This window comes from Cyclopterus lumpus, chromosome 24, assembly GCF_009769545.1.
Source record: "Cyclopterus lumpus isolate fCycLum1 chromosome 24, fCycLum1.pri, whole genome shotgun sequence".
NCBI classification, from domain to species: Eukaryota; Metazoa; Chordata; class Actinopteri; order Perciformes; family Cyclopteridae; genus Cyclopterus; species Cyclopterus lumpus.
This window is the reverse complement of record NC_046989.1, coordinates 7,851,224-7,872,001: the sequence shown is the minus strand read 5'-3', so window position 1 is coordinate 7,872,001 and position 20,778 is coordinate 7,851,224. Positions and strand designations below refer to the sequence as shown.

Below are 20,778 nucleotides of genomic sequence, written 5' to 3'. Positions count from 1 at the left end.
AGAGATTAGTGATATCTGTGTAGTTTGAGCATATACACTCTTCTTTTCAACCACATCTCACTGTCTTCATCTGAAAATAGTGCTGGCTCAAGTGTAATCCCTAGTCTGTATGGCATCCATAATGGGAGAGATTAAAGGGGTAGCTGATGAGAATCCCACCCCAATGTAAGACCAGGGCAGACACTGCAACAGGAACCACCGTAGCATCCCTGTGGGACTCCCGGGAAAATCTAGCCAAAGTCTCCAGGTCACAAGTCACTTACCACAAACTATTATCTGCTGATTTAGACAGGACCCATAGAGGAAAACTGAAGTAGAGCGTGAAAGACATGCAACACCTGTGCAACCCAAGGACCCTGGACAAGAGATTGAATGAACACCAGAGAGACATCATTTTTAATCTGTGATAGGGAAGAACTCAAAGACTTCACCCAGAAGATGGTCAAAGAAAGTACAAGGTAAATACATTGTTAACATCCAACAGAGACCAGCTTTGAACGGACTTCTGGTTTAAGATCTTACCTTAAACATCAGGTGACGACACCTGAGCTAGCTTGATATGCAGAATAATTCTGATGCACTTGAAAGCCCTGACAATGTATAAGTGGGCCTTTGAGTTTAGATTATTTTTGACATAGCAGCTTGTTAGGTACCACACAACAGTGTTTACATCCGGTGTATTTCTAGTTCCATGCTCTAGATGGGAACAACCTGATATCAGAATTCCTAAAAGGGTACAAATTTAAGATAAACAACAGATTTGCTACTCCTTAATATATGACCCAATGGCACACAGTACAAAGGGCCCAGCAATGCAATGGAACAACATGTCGTGGGTTTAAGGTTATACATCTTAATTACTGATACAAAACCAAAGCTTTTGAGAAAACATTCTACTGCCCTTTCATAGACTACAGTACATGTATGACCCGGGGCCCCCTAGTGGGGGAAAACAGCCATATTCCTGAGAATATAGAGTGGCAGATTGTGGGAAAATCCCATATAATCTCATGGTCGTAAAAAACTCAGCAGAATGAGCCGGTGCTTTCACTTATTTTACAGAATAACAATCTTATTTAAGTCTCTATTTAGAAAGATATTAAGTGGAGCAAACTCCTAAATAAGACCCTTCAGAGTCTGGTCTGTTGCGGTACAGTACTCAACATGAGATAAAGTGTGACTCTGTCACGTAAACTTTGTTTGACAGGAGACACATGCTATAGCTGAATGAGCGATGATTGATTTTTTTCCATCATTGTACATATTTTAAACCTGCTCCCAGATATATTAATACTGCAGTTGTTTGTTGTACTGGTCTTCTAACTATTTATGATTAGCTTATTGTTATTTAAAGATTTTAACAAATGTCATCAATATTACAGTAATTGCATAATAATCCAGCCTTTGTGGTCACGGTAAATCTGGGTTACGAAAAAGACATATCATGTTTAGTGTTGGCTGGGGTATTTTGAAAATCCCAAAAGCTATTATTTTTCTGTCAGCAGCTCCGGGATTACCCAATTACATATGATAGAGCTGTCCAGTTTCCAGGGAAACATCCTTGGTACTGATACCGCACGACGAGGCGAGGAAACGCTGATGTGTGGGGAGTCTGGCACTACACGAATCGTAATTATTGGATAGAGAAATCCCTTCAGTATTGTTGCTTAGTGCGTCAAATAACCGCTAAGAATAGCACATCACACACACCTGGAAATGAAATTCACAAAACGTTCACATACGTATGACCGATCTAAATTTGTACATTCTTTTAATTAACTAAAAGATGAACGTCACACATGCCAATCAAATCTGATTCTGCTTGTAACCACTTTCTGTGATTTTCAATACTCAAGTATATGTTTTGAACAGGGGCGAGGTGCATTGTGTAAGGTATAATCTATTGACCACGCACCCTTTTTTTTTTATCACCTCTGGTCACTGATTTAATGTTGCGTGTCATTAGGAACTATATTTACAAGGTGGAATACTTCAACACACCGTCCAGTCAATTGCATTGTTATCACCTCTTGATACTGAAAATACAAACACAAATCAGACCATACGCTGATAAGAGCACAGAATACAGACTAAGTTCAAACATAAGTCTGACTCACTACCGTTGATGAAGACACAGACTTTGCCACAGAAACGTCATATTATGGAAGGGCTGCATTGTGTCAGATGGACTCCCCGGAGACCGAAAAACAAGGAAAGGTATTCAGGAACAAATGCTAATTTCTGCAGTAACATTTTTAATTGGTGTCATTGTAACTGCCCTATTGAGTAAATATACTTTCCAGGCACAGGGGGAAGACAGTGAAGTATTCATGGTTTTGTAAAGCTTTCATATCCACTCTCGACAAATGAAAGGTATCGGGGGATAGATTTCTGTGATCATGGAGCCGAGCCAAACCGAGGTCTTGTCATCGTGGCGTGTTTCATCATCGCTGTGCTCACAACTACACCCAGGCAGAGGAATCTCTCGTCTGCCTCCCTCCCTGCTATCCTCATCATGTTCTCCTTCCCTCCTCCTCCCGTCGCCTCGCTCTTCCTTCCCACCTCTCTTTCTATCAGGCGTACGCTGCCTGGTTCCTCCCTTGGGTTGCAGCACCGACGCAGGTTGGCGTCATAGTGGTCTAATTTTACCGCTGTTGATGCTGATGTTAAAAGAAGCAATAGGCACCTGCTATTTCTGCTGCTACCCCTTCTCACTGGAGCCGGCAAAGAGGTATTAATAGACAGAGTTATTAGGCGCTGCATGGTCGCACATTGAGGCTTTATTGAGGGGAAAAAAAGGCTCTACGTAAGTGCAAAGGAAAACAGATATAGGCGCTCAGAATTCAGCTGTTATACAACAGCACAGCCCTAACAGAATAAGAGGCTTTGTGAAAACACAGTTTCGATATCAAGGTATTGTTCGGCAAGCAAGAATCAAGGAAGTAGCGATGTACTTTTGCAACTTGAATTCTCTCAACGATGACAAATATTTTAATCTTTTTGATGTTGACCTTTGGAACAGCAGGCCTGTGTCCATACAGGAAGCACAGTAAGAGCAGCTGATATCTTGGCTGTGTTGCACAAAAAAAAGGGTGTGTCTACACTGAAAGGGAAGACGTCAGAGTAAGTTATTTATTGTGCGATGGTAGTCTTCCAACCCGACGTGTCCCTAACATGCACACACTGCCGTTTCCTGTGCTTAGCCGTTTAGCAATCCGCCTTCCGATCATTCTTCATATGGTGAAATATTGATAAAATGAGCAAGTGAGGTGGAGAAGGGAGTGGTAGGAAAGATTTGATGTCTCGCAATAGAATTACATTGCTGAATCACCTGATATGATAATGGCAACATTTCATCAGGTAGTTTGATTTAACTCACCAGAAAAGTAGCACACAACCTATCATTTTATTTAAAATAAAATTCATCACGGGCCATTGTTTGCGTTAGTGATGGATTTACTGTCTTCATGTTCGGCCTTCAGAATAACAGTTTTATGTTGAGGAAAGATGCATTGCATCAGTGTATACAGGGCCAGACATAATCTGTAAGACCTGAACCATGAAGCTGAGGTGAACATGTTTGAAAATCATACTGAGAAGTGAACAATTAAGACTGAAGTAAAAAAAGTTGTGTTCACAATTGCACATATTGATTTTGTTGTGTTTCTGAGAAGAAAACCCCCACAATTCAGGCAGGAGATAGCTGATAGTGCATCTATATATCTATATTATATATATATATCACTGTGTTTGCCTGCTACACAATTTGCAAATACATTTTCTCAATCATGCATGTTCCAAATGAGGTATTTACATGTGACCCACTCATCCTTCATGGCACATCAGTATTCAGTTTGGCCCAGCTGTGCTTCCAGAAGAGGAGCATTTAGAGTCCGTTTCGTGGGAATAAAACGTAGGAACAGGCTGAATAAACGCACACATTTGCACTTCCTGTCGAGCTGTCTGCATGCCCCGGTCCATTTGCACAAAAATACACACACACACACACACACACACACACACACACACACACACACACACACACACACACACACACACACACACACACACACACACACACACACACACACACACACACACACACACACACACACACACACACACACACACACACACACACACACACACACACACACACACACACACACACACACACACACACACACACACACACACACACACACACACACACACACACACACACACACACACACACACACACAGCTAAATCGGGGTCAGTCAACTGCTGTCTGTGTCTTTATAAATGATTTCTGTGGACTCGTTTCTTGCATTGTGCTGTAACTCACGGCCCTCCGAGAGAACAGAACGACGTAAACCGATGTAGATCGTGGTTCAAACGTTGCTTTTGGATTCTATGGCGAGTTGTCTTGTGTAACCGCGTGCAGCGAGTGTCTTGCAACGAGCTGAGCACGAAAGAACACCACATCGTATCGTTTAGGGAAGTAATGCCGGGCGTTTTCCTCCTATTATCCAATATGCAAATGAGATTTCTCCGAAGGAAAATTCCAGAGACAGACGCTTACATGTATGTGTTTTTAGTGGAAAAAGCCCGTCTGCATTCTGCTGCCACAGAAGCAGCAGCGAATCTCAGCAGGGTTCTATATTTGGGCACGGAAGTACAACGTCATCGCGCTATGGTTTGCACATTTGAAAAAAATGGAAAGAACGCACTGACGTAGGAGCCCTGACGCGTGGTTAACCTTGGCAACAGACGGAACAATAAATAGAGCCAGTGGAGATGCAGGAAAAAGACTGCGATCCCTTATGGAGGCTAAATTTAGGCATTATTTTTAATGGTCTGTTGAATAACACCGCTGTCTTATCTCACCCCCAGAGAAAATTTGTATGCATGTACATATAATAAGGAAAGTGCCATAGCTTTAACCACACAGGAAATTGAATTTAAATATCACTATATTTTATTTACATGTCTTTACAACATTCTTCTTTACTCTCTCTGTAAAAAAATAAAATTTAAATTTCATAAATTATAACCACTAATGTTTTCACAGAAAACTTCATAGACCACTCAGACCATCATGGTTCAGACAAAACACATCAGTTTTAAGTTTTTTTTCATTTTTTTTTCCACAAACAGTTCACAATTACTCTCACATTCCATCAACCAGAAAACAAACTGGATCAATAATAACTATTGCTCTGAACACAACACTACAACACATTTTGTTATCTAGCACCATTAAATCAGATATGAACTCAATACGACTAGGTGGTATTAGTTGAAACATGCTTTTTAAAACTTGCTACATCGGTGTTATAGGCAAGTATAGATTAAGGCAAATAAAATCATAAATAATTTGCTTCCTGGTAAAAGTCCATTCAATAGTCCTGTGCTCTGCACATTTATCTCATACACGTGTGCTTGTTAAGTACTCTTGTTGTTGGGAGGGTCTTTAAAGGGCCAGCAGGGTTGGGGAGCTGAGGGAATCAGAGGACTGGTCGTTGCTGCCGCTTCCTCTCCTGTGGGCGATGCCACAGGTGGGGAAGGTCTCTGCCTCTGGGAAGGTAAACACAAAAGATGATGTGTAGGTGGTGCATGCTGGTGTGCAGGTGACCACAGGTGTGCACAGGGACTCAAAGTCACTGTTATTGGCTGAGGCGTGAAGGTTCTCCCAGTCCTGAGTTGTGTAGAGGGAGTTGGACAGGTCTACCTCCGGCACTGACCGCGCCGTCTCCATCTCCGTCTTTGCCAGCAGATCCAGAGACTCCTCCAGGACGGAGGAATCCAGGTCTGAAATCTTGATCGCGCTGCTGGAGAAGATGGAGTTGGAGGTTGAGGTGAAGGTTGGCTGGCTAGAAGCGATAGTAGTTGCCTTTGGGATGATGATCTGTGGCTGGGAGGACACCGCAGTGGAGAGGCAGGGGTGGGCAGGAGACATGGAGATCACGGAGAAGTCGGTGTCCAGCTCTGAGGGAATTTTGCAGATGGGTTGATGGGCAGCCAGAATGAACTCAAGCCTTTCCTTCTCCTTCAGAAGATTAGAAATATCGTTCTGCAAGCTGGACTTGTCATCCTCTAGCTGATCAGTTTCCTGCAAGGGGGGAGAAAAATAGAGGAAAGTGGCATTAGGCTTGGCTGTTGGATAATAATACTATTAGCTGAGGCGAGAAATACATTTGGATGAATGGTCGTAAATCTGTGGCACACTTACAGCTTGCAGAGTGTCTGTAAGCTCTCTCCTCCTGTTGCGGCATTTTGCTGCTGCCTGCTTGTTTCGCTCTCGGCGAACTTTTTTCTTCTCTTCCTCCATAGGTGTCACCTGCACATAACACAAGAAAAAGTTAGGCCTCCAGCTCTGTGATAATTCATACACTGCCACATGGTAGTTATTAAAAAGTTATGCAACACCCGGGAAGATGATAATTACCTGTTCCATTCTGCCCCTCTTGTTGGAGTTATGCCCCCTGGATAAAGACCTCATGCCTGGTAGAGAATATGCAGGGCTTGGGGTGGAGATGTAAGGGGAAGCTCGGTGAGAAGGGGCCACTGAGGAGATCAAAGGATGGACCAGCCACTGCAGATCGGGACTTGACGAAATAGCTGTCACGGTGGGGATGAAGGAGGCACTTGATGCTGTCAGGTCGGTGAAATCCTGTAGGCAATGAAGCAAAGGGATCATGAGCACATTTGGTATACTTTCAGGATGCAGCACTGCGGGGTGGTCTATAAAAAGCCGGGTGGTTTAAAAATATCCATGTGATGTCAACTATGACGTTGCAGTCGCTCTATGGGATTTCCAGGTATATGAATGAAGCGCGCCTCGAGGTGTGTGCAGCGCCGATCAATAGGCTATTTGAAGCACAACTGGCCATTGGCTATTGCAATTGTTCAGTCAGCTTAGAATCGTTATTTTAAATCGTATGTTTGAGCTTTATGAGAATAATTTAGTCAGGGCTAACGTGAGCGGTATATTTCCAAGTTCAAACAAACACAATATTGACACTTATTAAAACATATATATTATAGTTGACTGGACATACCTGAGACTGGGGAGATCCCATGCTGGAGTAAGATCCCGGTGGAGAAGGGTAGTATCCCAGATTGTCCCCGGACGGAGAAGCGGTGCTGCAGCGAGAGGAGGAATCGCACTCCTTGTTGAAAGTGGTAAACATCATCTTTCCCCCAAAAGAACAAGTCGGGAGATCCAGACAAATTAAAAACTTGAGGAGAATTGTTCGTAGGTTTTGGGAGAAACTATCGAATGCAACTCCCGATATATTTTTCTCTTGTAGTCGCTTAGCTACTTAAAGTTTGAGTGCGGACTCTGAGATCTCGGTGTGCTTTTATAGCCTGAGAAAGGACGGGCCAAATGACGTGGGTAAAAGGGGAGCGCTCCTCGCAGGGCACTGGGAGGGGAAACACATCAAAACACTCACATAACAACGCGGCGGCAGTGGCAAATTCTGCTTGTACGTCGTTTTAACACACAAACAGTTGATTACACAATACAAATGTGTGCTGATTAAAATTTAAACTAACATTTAGAAATATTTTTTAAACTCACCTCGAGAAATGGAATATTCCAGAAACGGGATCCCCGAAACGTAATTCTCCTTATATGGTGCATCCTGTAAAAGGGGCGGACCTTGCTGGGAAACACGCCATCTGAGATTGGCGGACAGCGACATGACGTTATGTAAGACAACAAACACCACGGCTGTTGTGAAAACTGAATAAGTTGGATAATGACAAAGTACATACACAGCTAAATAAGTCAAACATTTGAAGATGCAGATCCGTCTGTTCTGAACTGAGAGTATGCAAACACAACAAAACACACAACTTTACATTTGAATAGTTAATAAAGTATCTTATATATCAAGGACATGTATATGCTATAAGCAGGCTTATTTGAGTTTATTTTTTATTTTTTACATCTCTTACCAAAATAAACTTTAATGTATTTTATACCTAGCATGTGGAAACCCAAAATACTTTCATTAACAAGTGGTTGGAGGAACTCTTGCATCAATCAGGTATAAGTGGTTGTGTTCGACTTGAGCTCCACCAACTCAACTCAGCTACCTCCTCAAACGCCACCTACTCTCATGGTCCTATGCAACTCAGCAGAGTTTAGAGTTTGTCATAACTAACACGTGTCTTCATTGAATATAATGGTACACCCTCATATGTCACTGACTGCTGCATGCTCAAAGCCACGACATGATTCTACAATAGGTTTCTGGAAAGCAAGGTAAAACCCTGCTGAACTGAAGACATAGATTTGATACCATGAAAACGCTGCAAACATTAAAAGGGAAGCAATTATTTTGGATTCAGTTTGAATTCAGATGTTTGATTTATATTGTTTTAGTTTTGAAATGTTGAAAGTAAGTTCTGTAAGTGAAAACTATGTTTTTAAAACTGTGTTAAAACAATTTGTATTACGAATGTTGCGCTATAAGAGCATCATTAATACATGTTAGAGCAGCGTGACTTATTTCCCCGAGGCAGTGCTTGTACCTTTTGTATACAATCCATGGGTGTGTTTAGAGCAAGCTGATAACTGGTTTTGGTATTGCACAACAGCAGTTTGGTTTTTCTCAGGTGTGTCGAGGAGATTATAAAGGTCTTCCCTTAAGGCACAGGGAATCCTCATGATTTGTATAACAAGCTATGAATCCCTAAAATGCAACTTTCACACAAAGACAACATTCAGTTTTTATGTGGATCTTCAAATCAAGTGTTTAACTTAATGATTGCTTTATAATATATTTTCATGCATGCAGTTATGATAACGAGCCTTAGAAGCAAATAAGGCATATATAACACAGTTTTATGTGTCAGCATCTTCAGTTTTATGTTGACTAAGCATTTAAAAAAGTTACGAATGAGTAGAAAATATAAACTCTGGCCACAATTCACAAAAGTTACGTTACATTTTCCTCTTTTCCTTTGCATTCCTGCATGGGTCGTTCAGGGAATGCCCTTCTTTATCAAACAGGCTGGCTGTTTACAAAAAATAAAGTATAGGGATATTATCACCATGACGTTAAACAAGCTCCAAGTGTTGATTCAATTGTTATTTTTGTCAGAGTGCATGGATTTAGGTTAAAGCAATTATGTTTCGTTTCCCGCGCTCGTGTTTTGTTGAACATGCATGGTTGTCATAGCAACGCGCCACCCCTTTACGTCAGTGACGTCCTCGTTTTGCATAGCAACAACGATCGCCTATGTTGTGATGACGAATCACCCTACACATAAAATAAAAAACCGACTCCGCGAGGAGCCACATTACAAAACGTAATGACGTTTTCCGGTTCAAGGAAACGGCGTCAGAGTGAGAGCTCTGTCTGTATCGTGGCTCTCAGACAGAAACCTCCCCTCGGTGTCTGCGGAGCAGCGGAATGAACGACACCAAACAACCCGTTTACCTTGTGGATTGTTTGAGTATTTTTGTTTGACTGGTTGGCAGGAGCAGCAGCTTCCAAAGCAGCAATGACCTAGACTATCAGTTTAGAACAATGTGTTTAGTTCTTTAGAGGGAAGAAGAGTATAGCCCATAAATAAAAGATGTTTTGAAGATTAGCGTTACTTGGCACATAACACGAACATACTAATTTAGGCCTAATTACTGACCACGATATTAATAACCTAACGTACATTTATTAAAACACAGAGAATGGTTAATGCTGAGATATCCTATTTAGAAAAACGTATTTTTTTGTGAAAGCAATTGGAAATGTAATGACTTACACGCACTAATTTGGCCTATAGGCATAGCCTACTGTATTAATGTATTTATATTATAACGGATGGGTAAAAAGGGGCAAAAAAATATCTCTGTGAATAATTCCCAGGAGCCATTATATATTACCTTAATTTGCATGAACTAATGTCACTGAGTCTAAAAATAAACTCCGGTCTGTGCACGTTCACGCTCAAGTTGCTTTGATGAAAACAAGTCTTTGAGCTATAGTGAGGGGTGTCTGCTGTTATGCCCGACCTTTGAACCCGTCTGGGCTTGAGCCGCCGGCGACTGAATGGGCTCAAGCCGACCACCTAATGATGTGCCAGTAAATGAACCCAAAGGGGGGCAGTGCCTGCCGGGAAACAGACGAGAGCGCAGCCCCTCGGAGCGGGGAGAGGCCCCCTCTGTTCACCAACTACCGCTTTCACTTCAGTGATCCGTCACGTCATCTGAAGCCTACATATCATATCCAGCCAATACAATCTCTTTAGGACCTGGATGTAGGCCGTGCGGGAATAACGCTCACATAACCGGTGTCAACAAAACGCCTGAACACAACAATATCGCTGTCGAAGTGAAAGAACAGAAATGATCATTGCAACAACAAAACAAAACAAAGTCTGCCACCAAATTAATCAATAATAGCATATACGTAGAGACCCAGCATGTTTAACCCTCTGCAATAAACCAATAGATGTTACTATGATTAATGATTGCATTTATTGACTTATATCTGGAGGCAGTGGGCACATTCCTGTCTGCCTGTTTGAGTGCAGGGGTTTGCTCTCGTCTTCTCGTCCTAAACGTAGCACAATGACGCTGTCATCAGGTACAATGCATGACGATCAGCGCATGTTTCACTTTCTTGTGTGACTGTGAGTGAGTGGGCCACACACAGCCACACGTCCGTCTGCGCGCTCTCTGTGCACCACAGCGCGCCCCTGTCTCACCGGAAACGCCATATATGGCTCGCTCGGTCCATTCGGCGATTGGCTGCTTTACAGCGACAAATCTGTTGCTGGAGCTCTATTCATATGCAGAGACAGGTGAAAAAAAGGCAGTGTGATATATGGATGACACTTCTTTTACCAGCTCATGAATAATCAGCCGGTGTGCTGGAAGCTGTGTGGATTAATTACATCATGCTGGGTTTCACAATATTGGTCCAAATGATGTGATGGCGCAGCTGTTTTATTGCATTGTATAGCTTTAGTGCATCAGCAGCGTTCCAATCTGGGCTTTTCGGAGGGTGCAGACCTTGTATATCTTGCATTGTCATCACCTCCTTCCATATTCCTGCAAGAACATTCTGTTTCCTTGAATGCGCCCACAATATAATTAAGATATGTCTCGTGAACATATGCGGACGTATATGGAACATCATGTATATGATGCAGATGCTGCATACATGAAATGACGTAGCTTAGTTCATTCATGACGATGGGCACCTCAAGCAGGCGGGGGTGTCACTTCATAAAGGCTACGCGCGATATTTTTTAATATGCGAGTTTATAAAACAAGTAACGTGGAAATGGTTGCTAATATTGTTGTTCAAACATTACACGGATGTATAAGTTGAATTTGGAAAACATCCGCCCCCTTTTTCCCCCTCTTGACTTTCCCTCCGTGCGATGGTTCGGTCTTACCAAACAGATTTCATTCATAAAATTCCAGCTCACTATAAAAGGCGGGCCTCTCCACTATCTGCACAGTTACCATTTATGAACCCGGCAAATGGAATATAAGTAGTGGTTTAGGTGTGAGTTTTCTACTTAGGTTTGAGAGACTGTTGTATCTTTTTATGCAATGCTTTTAGACGAGAACATGCATCCAGACTCCAGCACTGAGTTCGACTCATCGTCCAGCTGTAGCACAGCATCGCCTGGCGGGGACACCCCTGGGTGCAGCCAGCATCCTCCTGACTCGCTTTCATCATCAGTGGACAGCACCAAGGTAGAAGCGGATCTGATCATCCCACTAAAATAATCCTCACACATTTTGCAGGATCATTCACGGACACGTTTTACAGGTCGGAAAAGAGGACTATGGCACATGTTCACACATCATCTCACAGAACGCATTTCCTTTAACATGAATACTGTCCAGAGCTGGAAACGATTCTATGCAAACACATAGGCAATCTATATAGGCGCCATGCATCCATGGAATCCGCAAAAAGAGCGCCATACTGTTCAGTGTTATTTCAGATAAATTGTTTGTCATATACTTTAATTAACACAGACCTGTCTTGGTCGCGACCTTTCATTATAGAGTGATGATGATAGAGATGATGACAATGACTGATAAGGACGTGATGATCAGGCATGCGTTTGATTTTGATAGATTCCTAGACCGTATTGATTTGGTCTTTTTTTGGGGGGCATTCCTCAGCCAAATGATTGATGTACCATTTAAGCACATCTAAAAAGGTCAGCCACGAACGTGATTTCTCACTAATCAGATAAGCTAAATTAGTGTTTGCCTGCATGCACTTGCATGTCTCTGTGGTGTGTGTGTTTTTTCAGGATGCTGAGACCAGTGCAGCGGACTCCTTTGTTCCGACTGTGACTGCAATCTCAACCTCGCCGGATCTAAGGTGGATGGTGCAGCCGACAGTCATCACATCTGTCTCTCCGTCGTCCGGCCGTGCAAAGACTAAAAGTCGCGGCTCGACCCAGTTGTCTTGCCCGGCAGGTGCAAACAAGGCAAAGCCCTCCAACAGGAAAGGGCTGAAAGACAAGGTAAGCAAAGAAAAGAGGATGGGGGCGGGGCGGGCGGGGTAATGAAATGTCAGTTTGGAGATAACGTTACAGGTAGCCAATCAATCAATCAATCAATCAATCAATCAATCAATGAGGCCGTATTGTTCTTCGACAATCCCCTATATCATCTTCCTCACCACGACTCATTTCCAGAGGTTAATATGAAAATGCAATTATCGCGATATTTTCAACACGACGTGAAAGAGGATGCAATTGTTTTTGACGGTAAAGGAAAATTAACGTCGCGACTAGACCAAATAAATGACTGCAGGGAGTTGCACATCAGGTGATTTGATTACGTCTAATTGGTGCAGCGAGTAATTACTTTTGGAGTAACGAGCACAGCGCTGTTTATGAATGTGAAATTGCATTAAAGTGCGCGTTCACGTGGTCGACTAGACCGTGCCAGTGGTGCAGCATTTTAACGCCTGAACTGGAATAGAGTCTGCACCGATCAGTATTCCCAGCATGCACTGCAAGGACGATTTTTCTTCTTCTTCTTCTTTTGGCAAGTGAAATGGTGCCGAAAAGTCAACTGCTGATATGGCGAAACTCAGCAGGAAGCGCATTTAAAAGGTATTTTTTTCTGATTGATTTTAGCCTTCCAAAGAGGAGGAGGAAAGGAGGAGGATCAGGAGGGAGAGGAACAAAATTGCTGCAGCAAAGTGTCGTAACAGACGGAGGGAGCTGATAGACACTCTGCAAGCTGTAAGTATGCTGTTTTATTTAATCTATAACATCCACACAGCACGCATTCCTCTGGAGCTGAGGGTATGGGTGACATGTCACCATGGTCATTAAAAATAACAGGAGCACACCTGGCAATGTGTTCATGCCTCCCTCATGCCAAGTCTTTTATCTGATTCTGTCCCGCCTCACCTCAGGAAACGGACCAGCTCGAAGACGAGAAGTCTGCCCTCCAGGTGGAGATAGCCGACCTGCTGAAGGAGAAGGAGAGACTGGAGCAGGTTTTAGTCTCCCACAAACCATCCTGCAAACTCCCTGCAAATGACGGTGACGAGGAGGAGGAGGAGGAGGAGGAGGAGGAGGAGGAGGAGGAGGAGGAGGAGGAGGAGGATAAAGAAGATGATGTTGACACCATGCTGCAGGATCCTCCGGCCTCCCCGCAGCTGCTGTCCATCTTTGAGGATGGAAAACCCCCGGAGAGCAACACAGCCATCGGAGAAGCCTCCATCGGTCAAGACATGGAGAGTGTCCCCATCATCCCCGCTGCAGCCATTCTGGGGAACTCCAACATCCTCCTGTGTTCGAGTGCAGAAGAGGAGGCTCTGGAGGACCTAAAAGGAGACGACCTGGACGACTTGGTGCCCAGCCTAGAGATGGCAGTGACTCCAGACATGGCTTCATCCGTCCCTGACATAGACCTGAGCGGCCCCTTCTGCCTCTCAGACTGGGACACCCTTTACAAGTCTGTGGCAAACGACCTTGAGTCTTTGAGCACACCAGTCATGTCCTCCAGTCCCACTTGTAGCAATTACCGCACAGTGTTTTCCTTTAATTACTCCGAGATTGATTCCTTGGCGGAGGGCTTTGAGAGCCTCAAAGGCAGTCTTAGTGCGTCTGAGTTAATGAAAGATAGTCTTAACTCTCCAACACTTCTGGCCTTGTGAATGCAAGGAAGTTATGCAACAATACTGTTAATATTGTATTCTTAAACCGCCAGCAAGCTATATGATCTCTCCCTCTCTCTCTTAAAAACAATGTTTTGTAGTGTGAGTTTTGATGTTGTATAAATCTTGACATCAAAGGTTGTGTACATGACATGTTTTCTGTGACTGTAACAGGGTTTGACTTCTTCCTTATTGCCGGTGCAATTCTCTGAGCGGAGACGTTGCCCTGGTAACAAAAATGCATGCAAATACAAGTCATCTGTATTCCAAGAAGAGGTGGCATCTTGTGTTTTTGATGTGATGTGAAGTTAGATCATGCTCAATAGCCTAACGTATGCGTACTACTGTTGACAAAGTTGTGTTGTAACAAGTGAAAATAGCAGGGTTACTAAAGTGTAGTGTATGGTGTCACATCTTGCTGTAAGGTGTCCCCTAACATTTCCTTTCAAGTTTTTTCCATTCAAAAAAAGAAAGAAAAAAAGATCACGTCATGTATTTTATCAAGATGTATTTTATGACATAGTTTATTTTTTTACTTATGAAAAATGATCTGATGCAAAAATTGTATAACGCTGGAAATAAAATAAGACAACCACAAGCAAGCAAGCTGTTGTCATCATTCAGTATTCAGGAATATAAATGTGAAAGAACATTGTCAACGCAAGTTTTCTTTCTCTTGTTATATCTGTTCTGGAGCCTTCTATCATCTTCATCAGCAGATGGAGTTTGCTCAGTGATGGAATTGCAGTTTCCTCATTGTCGGAGCATTTTTTAAGGCTTCTTATCTTCGTATAAGTGTTTCAATGGTCTTTTCATTTACTGAGGAAGATCATGTAATAAGATTGAAAGCTCCAAACAGCTGACTAAATGGACCTTGTGGTTTTCTGGAATGTGTTTTCCAAGGTTCATGCTTCAGGAATAAAAACGAAATTTGATCATCAACTACATTTGAGCAAACTTCACATGCCTAAAACAGATTATGAGATATGATCAAAAGCAATACACCTTGTGAGATTGTTTCCTCAACTGCCATTTCCAAGGTCAAGCACGTCAGTTTATAAACCGACATGGACGAGAAGGGCTTAAAGAATTGAAATCCGAACATCAATGACAACTGTTTAACCTCTGCTAAAGATGACGTAATATCCCATGACAGCTTCATAAAACGAACTAATTTGCGTCAAGAAGAGGGCCAAGAGTGAACTCGGGAATATATTAATATTTTCAGCTGAGTCCATAAAGATGTCAGTGCGCCTATTTTTGGATTCCGGATTACATAAAGTGCAACCACCGGGGACTGAAACGTGTTTAAAATGAGTGGGAGCTGCAGAAACAGCAGGTTAATTATTTATTCATGGCTCGTTCTCGTTCTCCGCTATTGTCACGGTCAAGGGAATCCGGCTCCACAGCAGCGCGTGCGTGCGTGCTACGTCACCACGCGATAGCCGTATTCGTATCACTTCCGTTGACCATGTTTGGGTAATTGCAGTTGTTTTGTTTCCACGGCAACGGGGTGTCATATTTCGTAGGCCGGGAGGACGTTCCCGGAAAAGCTCGAAGCAGAGCAGCGGCCAGGAGCGCCGCTGATCGAAAACAGACGAACACGTTCTCATAAATTACAGAGCGGGTGTCACGTGCGCGGTGATAAGTGGTCTAATTAGTAGTTTAACGGAGCCAAAGCCTTTCTCGGAACAGCAAACGGGGCATTTAACGACCACAGCCTGTTGGTTTTCGGTTCTCACGGCAGCGATAACACGGCAGCGGTCAGTGGGTGCACTTCATGTAACGTTAACCACATTCAGCGCAAACAAGTACAATGTATTCATGTACGAATGGCAGCGAGCATTTGCTGCTGGACGGTTTGCAACATCTGCCATGTTCCCATCATCGTAGGAGGAGTGACAGGAGGATGTGAGAAGGGCAGTGTTTCTCTTTCGCCAGCAGGGGGAGCTACAGCGTGAGCAGCGTCCAGACCCAAACTGAGTTACTCTTTCATTTTATGTCTTGATGGCCGTCAGATCTGAAGTCTACTGACTCACTGTTTGTCCACTTGTTCCATCGACGTGTGTGTGTGTGTGTGTGTGTGTGTGTGTGTGTGTGTCCAGCAGTGTGATGAACCCCACAGCCCGTTTCAGAGTTGCAGAATATCACATAGATCACAACCAACCATCAAGCCACAAACCTGACTGTGAGCTGGGTGGAGGTTTATTCTAAGGGTTGGATTTTGGAGAATGTGGCAGCGGTGGTTGAGGAATTCAGATTTTTTAGTAACACTATCACAATGTATAACTCATACATTCAGAATTATACACAAGTAAAAGAACAGGAGTCTTACCAGCAAAAACGCACTGAATAGAACAAGTAAACACACACTGCATGCAGATAAATGTTATTATGGTTTTATTATTACATTGTTAGATAATCACTAATGAGGCAATGTTTTCTAAGCTTCTATCAAATGTTGTAGCTCCTTTAAGCTGAACCATTTTAGTTAATTGCGGTTGGGTAAAATACATCAATTGCATTTAATAGACTGATCATTTCCACTGTATTTAGTAATAACTTAAAATTAAATGTAGCAAAATAAAAAAGTGCAATATTTCACTCAGAAAAGGTAGCAGTAACATAGTTTTATACAATGGAAAATACTCACATACAAGCAGGTGTTTGCAATACTTTAGCTGATTGCAGCTCTTGTCGGGATTGTGTGGGCGTGTTCAAACTGCTTGATTGGCATCTCTCTCACAACTCCTGTTACAATGGTTGTATCTGTGGGGATGGGACAACTTTCCCCTTTATTATACATTCGTGCAAAACCTGTCCTTGAAACCGAGACACATTTTGTCAGTCACACTGTGACACGGAGCAGCATGCCCAAATACCACCACCCTGAAAATGGAACAGTGTGCTTTTCCTACTGTGACATGTAAAAATGACTCTCATAGAATATACCTGTTGGTTACACTTTACCTTTATAAGTGGAGTTAGTAGTGGATATAACCATATAATGGTTTACTAATAGTAGACCATCTTGCGATGGGATAACACCAGCCACAAAGCAAAATCAGGCCAGGGGTGTAACAAGGGTGTGTGTGTGTCATTTGAATCTACACACCTGCAAAGTTTTGGGAGTACATGTTGCACAGTTATAGTGCAATCGCGGTGATGAAATCCATCCACAGACATATACAAGCCTGAAGTACTCCAGGACCACATCTTGCCTCGATGAGTCAGACACAGACTGACAAGGTGAAATACAATACCAGCGTATAAGGCTGCTAAATATGATGGCCTCATCCAAAATGGACACTTATCACACACTAATCAATATGCACGGACTGCACAACATTAGGCTTGTTAGTTGTTTGCTTTTGGTAAAGCTTAGTCTGAGCCTCCGTACTTTTTTTGTTCTTCTTATTTCCCTATAGTCTATGAAAACATAGCCTATTGTTGATTGTGTGTATGTTTTCATGTTGAACAAATATTAAGTGTGCATTGTAAAGCATTGGCTTGCCCTTTCTAATTAATAAGACTCAAAAACACGGGGTGCTTACTGCATGTCATGTTCCCGGCAACATCAGCCCTCTGTAATATGTCTCACATTGCCTGGTTACAGATCTCTGTCTTTCTATTATTTGTTGTGTGCTCGCTGTTTCCACCTCTGTTATCTCATCCTCATGCACCTCCTGACCACTTGCTTTCCTGCTTGCTGCGATATTCCCAAGGAAGTGCTATATTTACAGGAATAAATCAATGTCATACGAGTTTGGGAAGACTGGATCACCTGACATGAGTAACGCTCTGAGAGAGCACACATGGACTCAAACAATACTGTCATATTCCATCTGTAGATGGCAGATTCAATTATACAATAGAAGAGAAAAATGGTCTGATTTGACTTTATTTTGAAGAAGAAAAAAAAAAAGTGTGTAAAACTGCAAAAAAAGAAGAAGACATCTTTGTATTTAATAATGTGTTATTTAAAGACTTTGATGTAGACACTGTTGCATTCATTACGTTCAGTGTTTTATTGAATGTTACTGCTTGCAACATTTGATATCCACTAAATAAACTCAGATTTACTCTTGGACCATTTGTTGTCAGAAAAGGAGAAATATCTTTCTGTAGTAATGCACCAACTGGCAAACTGCAGGACATCTGTCCTTTTTCTTCCTTTAAAAAAAAAAAAAACCTGCATCTTTACACATCACTTTGACGTGTTCTACAACTGTCTGGGATTATTTTGAAAGAAGAAAAAAGGAAGGAGGGAAGAAAACATAATAGAGTAGTAATAAAAATAAAGTTGGTCTCTTCTGTATTCAGTGCGTTGGACGATGAGTCAGGATTGTGTCTGGAGGTGTCTGGTTTTGTGGGTATTTCCCAAAGACGTGGTATTGGATAATACTACGACAAAACACTTAAACCTAACAGACAGTTCTTAATCATGGTGAATAAGAGAGAAAATATAACGTGTTGATCCTTTTGAAGAAGTCAACAGGAATGCAAAGTATTAATAAGTAAATAAGTAAATATAATTACAAATCCTTGTGTAACTCTCTTTAAAAAAAGAAAAAGAATAAATAAAGAGACAGAAAAAACTTTGTTGTTGATTCGTTGTTTTTACCTCGACTTCTGACGCCCAAACAACAAGAAGTCTGCACGAGTTTGGCAACGCTGCAAAACCTCAAATTCTCTCCGTCTCCATTCATCATTCAGGCATCTGGTGAAAAGTGCACCGAAGATTATTCATCAATGCAAAGATTCTGAACTTTTAAACAAACAACATGCTTCAAACTCCTCATGAAACACAACAGCGGGGCTTTGGTGTATTCATACGTGTTCACACCTATACAAATGAACATGCTCTGCATACTTGGGCTGCATATCCAGACTGGTATATACTTTTTCACAGTGTCATCACCAAAGCTTATTGTTCTTGGCAGGGACAATTCCCCACTTCAAGGCGTAAAGTGCCAGAAGGGCCTGCACCATGTGTGTTCATGCACTGAGTGACATCTCCGGATGCCTTCCTGCAGGCACAGAGGGGATTCAGCTGAAAGTCCACACCTGCAAAGGGGAAAACCTCTGTTCATGAAATATGTCTGCTCGTTGGCTCACTTCTGCTTTATTAACCCCAAAAGCATCCCCTAAAATTTGTCATCTATGTTAAGAGCGACTCTGACGCACAGTCCCCCCCCCCCCCCCCCCCCAGGCCTCCCTTCAGATGCGAGACATAAATCACAGCAGAACCAAATTAGAGTCTAAAAAAAGGAACCGAGTGGGGTATTTTAGCGAGCCTCGAATAACTCGTCTGCTTGTTCGAGGTGGAACAGTTGAGAGCTCATTGTGTAAAACCCAACTGAGCCTCAGATTAAAGGTAATAATAATAATAATAATCTGAGATATAATAAAAGATGCACAGGATGAATAGGTTATTCTTGATTAAAATGATATATGGCTAAATCAAACCTTACATTATAGCTGTGCACAACTTGAACTAAGCATTGAAATAAAAAAAATGGAAGAGAGATCGAGTGAGAAGCTATTCAGCATTATATTTCAGTTTTCAGTTCATTCAAAGGATAACTTCATGTTCCTATAATGTGCTTTAAAGTGGCAAACGCCAAGATTTTCATTTAAATAAATGTCAGTTCAGTCAAATATTGCAATATTCATATATTAACTCAGAAAAACTCTCTGTGGTGACACTTCTAGAGTAAAAATAGTCTATTAAGGGTTTTCTCTATTTTTTGCACACAATTCTGAAAACTTAAACTAAACTCTGAGCCCGATGCCATTGTTATCACTAAAATATACATTTTAAATGACAACTTAAAGACGGCTTCAGACACATTTCAGTTGTTTAAGAGCAGAACTGGGGGAAGTAGTTGCAACTGCTCACGCTAGAGGGAAGCAGCAAGAGGAGACATCTTCTGGAACTTTCTGGAACCTCCATCAGAAATACGTGATTTTGTACATGTTTTTTTCCTCATTATGTGTTATTAATTAAGTCACAGCTTTATTAAGAAGAGCAAATAAAATTGGGTTTCGCAGCAGCTAAAGCTACATGTGCGAATACCCTGCAGGATTTACTGAATTACTGAGGCATTAAACTTCCTCTGCCACCTGGAATAATACCATTTCCACTCTCTGTGAGTTTGTCTGAGAAAGCTATGCAGTATTTTTCTCTTTCAGTCTTAGTATGTGTGTAATAGGCACATTTGGAATAAATATGTATGCAAGTTTGAAGGCTAAAGGACTTTGGGGTACAGTGAAATAAACCTAATGAAACCATTTCATAACAGTTGTCGAAATAAAGCAGTTCTGTACTTTAATTTGTTGTCTTTGCATAGATAAACAAAGTTACAGTCTTTTTTGAAAGGTAAATAACCCGATTAAACAGGAAGGGGTGGCTCTTCTTTGTACTGGAAAACAAACCCTAAATGTTTAATTTGGAACTATACGAGATGTTAAATTAGTTGTTTTTTGTCACTTTGAGACTGCAAATTTTATTGGGCTGGTGAATTTTATTAGAACCTTAAAAGAGTCATTTGATTTCTTGAACCATTATGAGCTGTTGACAAACCAAATCCCCTGAATTGCTAATTTCCGTATTCTTAGGTTTTGCAG

At 42.0% G+C, this 20,778-nt stretch overlaps 2 protein-coding genes across 2 annotated transcripts; one reads left to right on the top strand and one right to left on the bottom strand.

The window, feature by feature from the left end:
* Positions 1-4,943: 4,943 nt before the first annotated feature.
* Positions 4,944-7,333, bottom strand: fosab (v-fos FBJ murine osteosarcoma viral oncogene homolog Ab). Its single transcript, XM_034527969.1, has 4 exons — positions 7,045-7,333; positions 6,432-6,656; positions 6,216-6,323; positions 4,944-6,095 (listed from the first exon to the last, which is right to left on the bottom strand). Exons 1-4 carry the CDS (start codon positions 7,177-7,179, stop codon positions 5,457-5,459), a joined length of 1,107 nt encoding a protein of 368 aa, XP_034383860.1. The 5' UTR covers positions 7,180-7,333; the 3' UTR covers positions 4,944-5,456.
* A 3,947-nt stretch (positions 7,334-11,280) lies between these two features.
* Positions 11,281-14,697, top strand: LOC117727586 (proto-oncogene c-Fos-like). The gene is made up of 4 exons (XM_034527968.1): positions 11,281-11,708; positions 12,281-12,496; positions 13,118-13,225; positions 13,402-14,697. The coding sequence occupies exons 1-4, from the start codon at positions 11,562-11,564 to the stop codon at positions 14,146-14,148; spliced, it is 1,218 nt and encodes a 405-aa protein (XP_034383859.1). The 5' UTR covers positions 11,281-11,561; the 3' UTR covers positions 14,149-14,697.
* Positions 14,698-20,778: the final 6,081 nt, after the last annotated feature.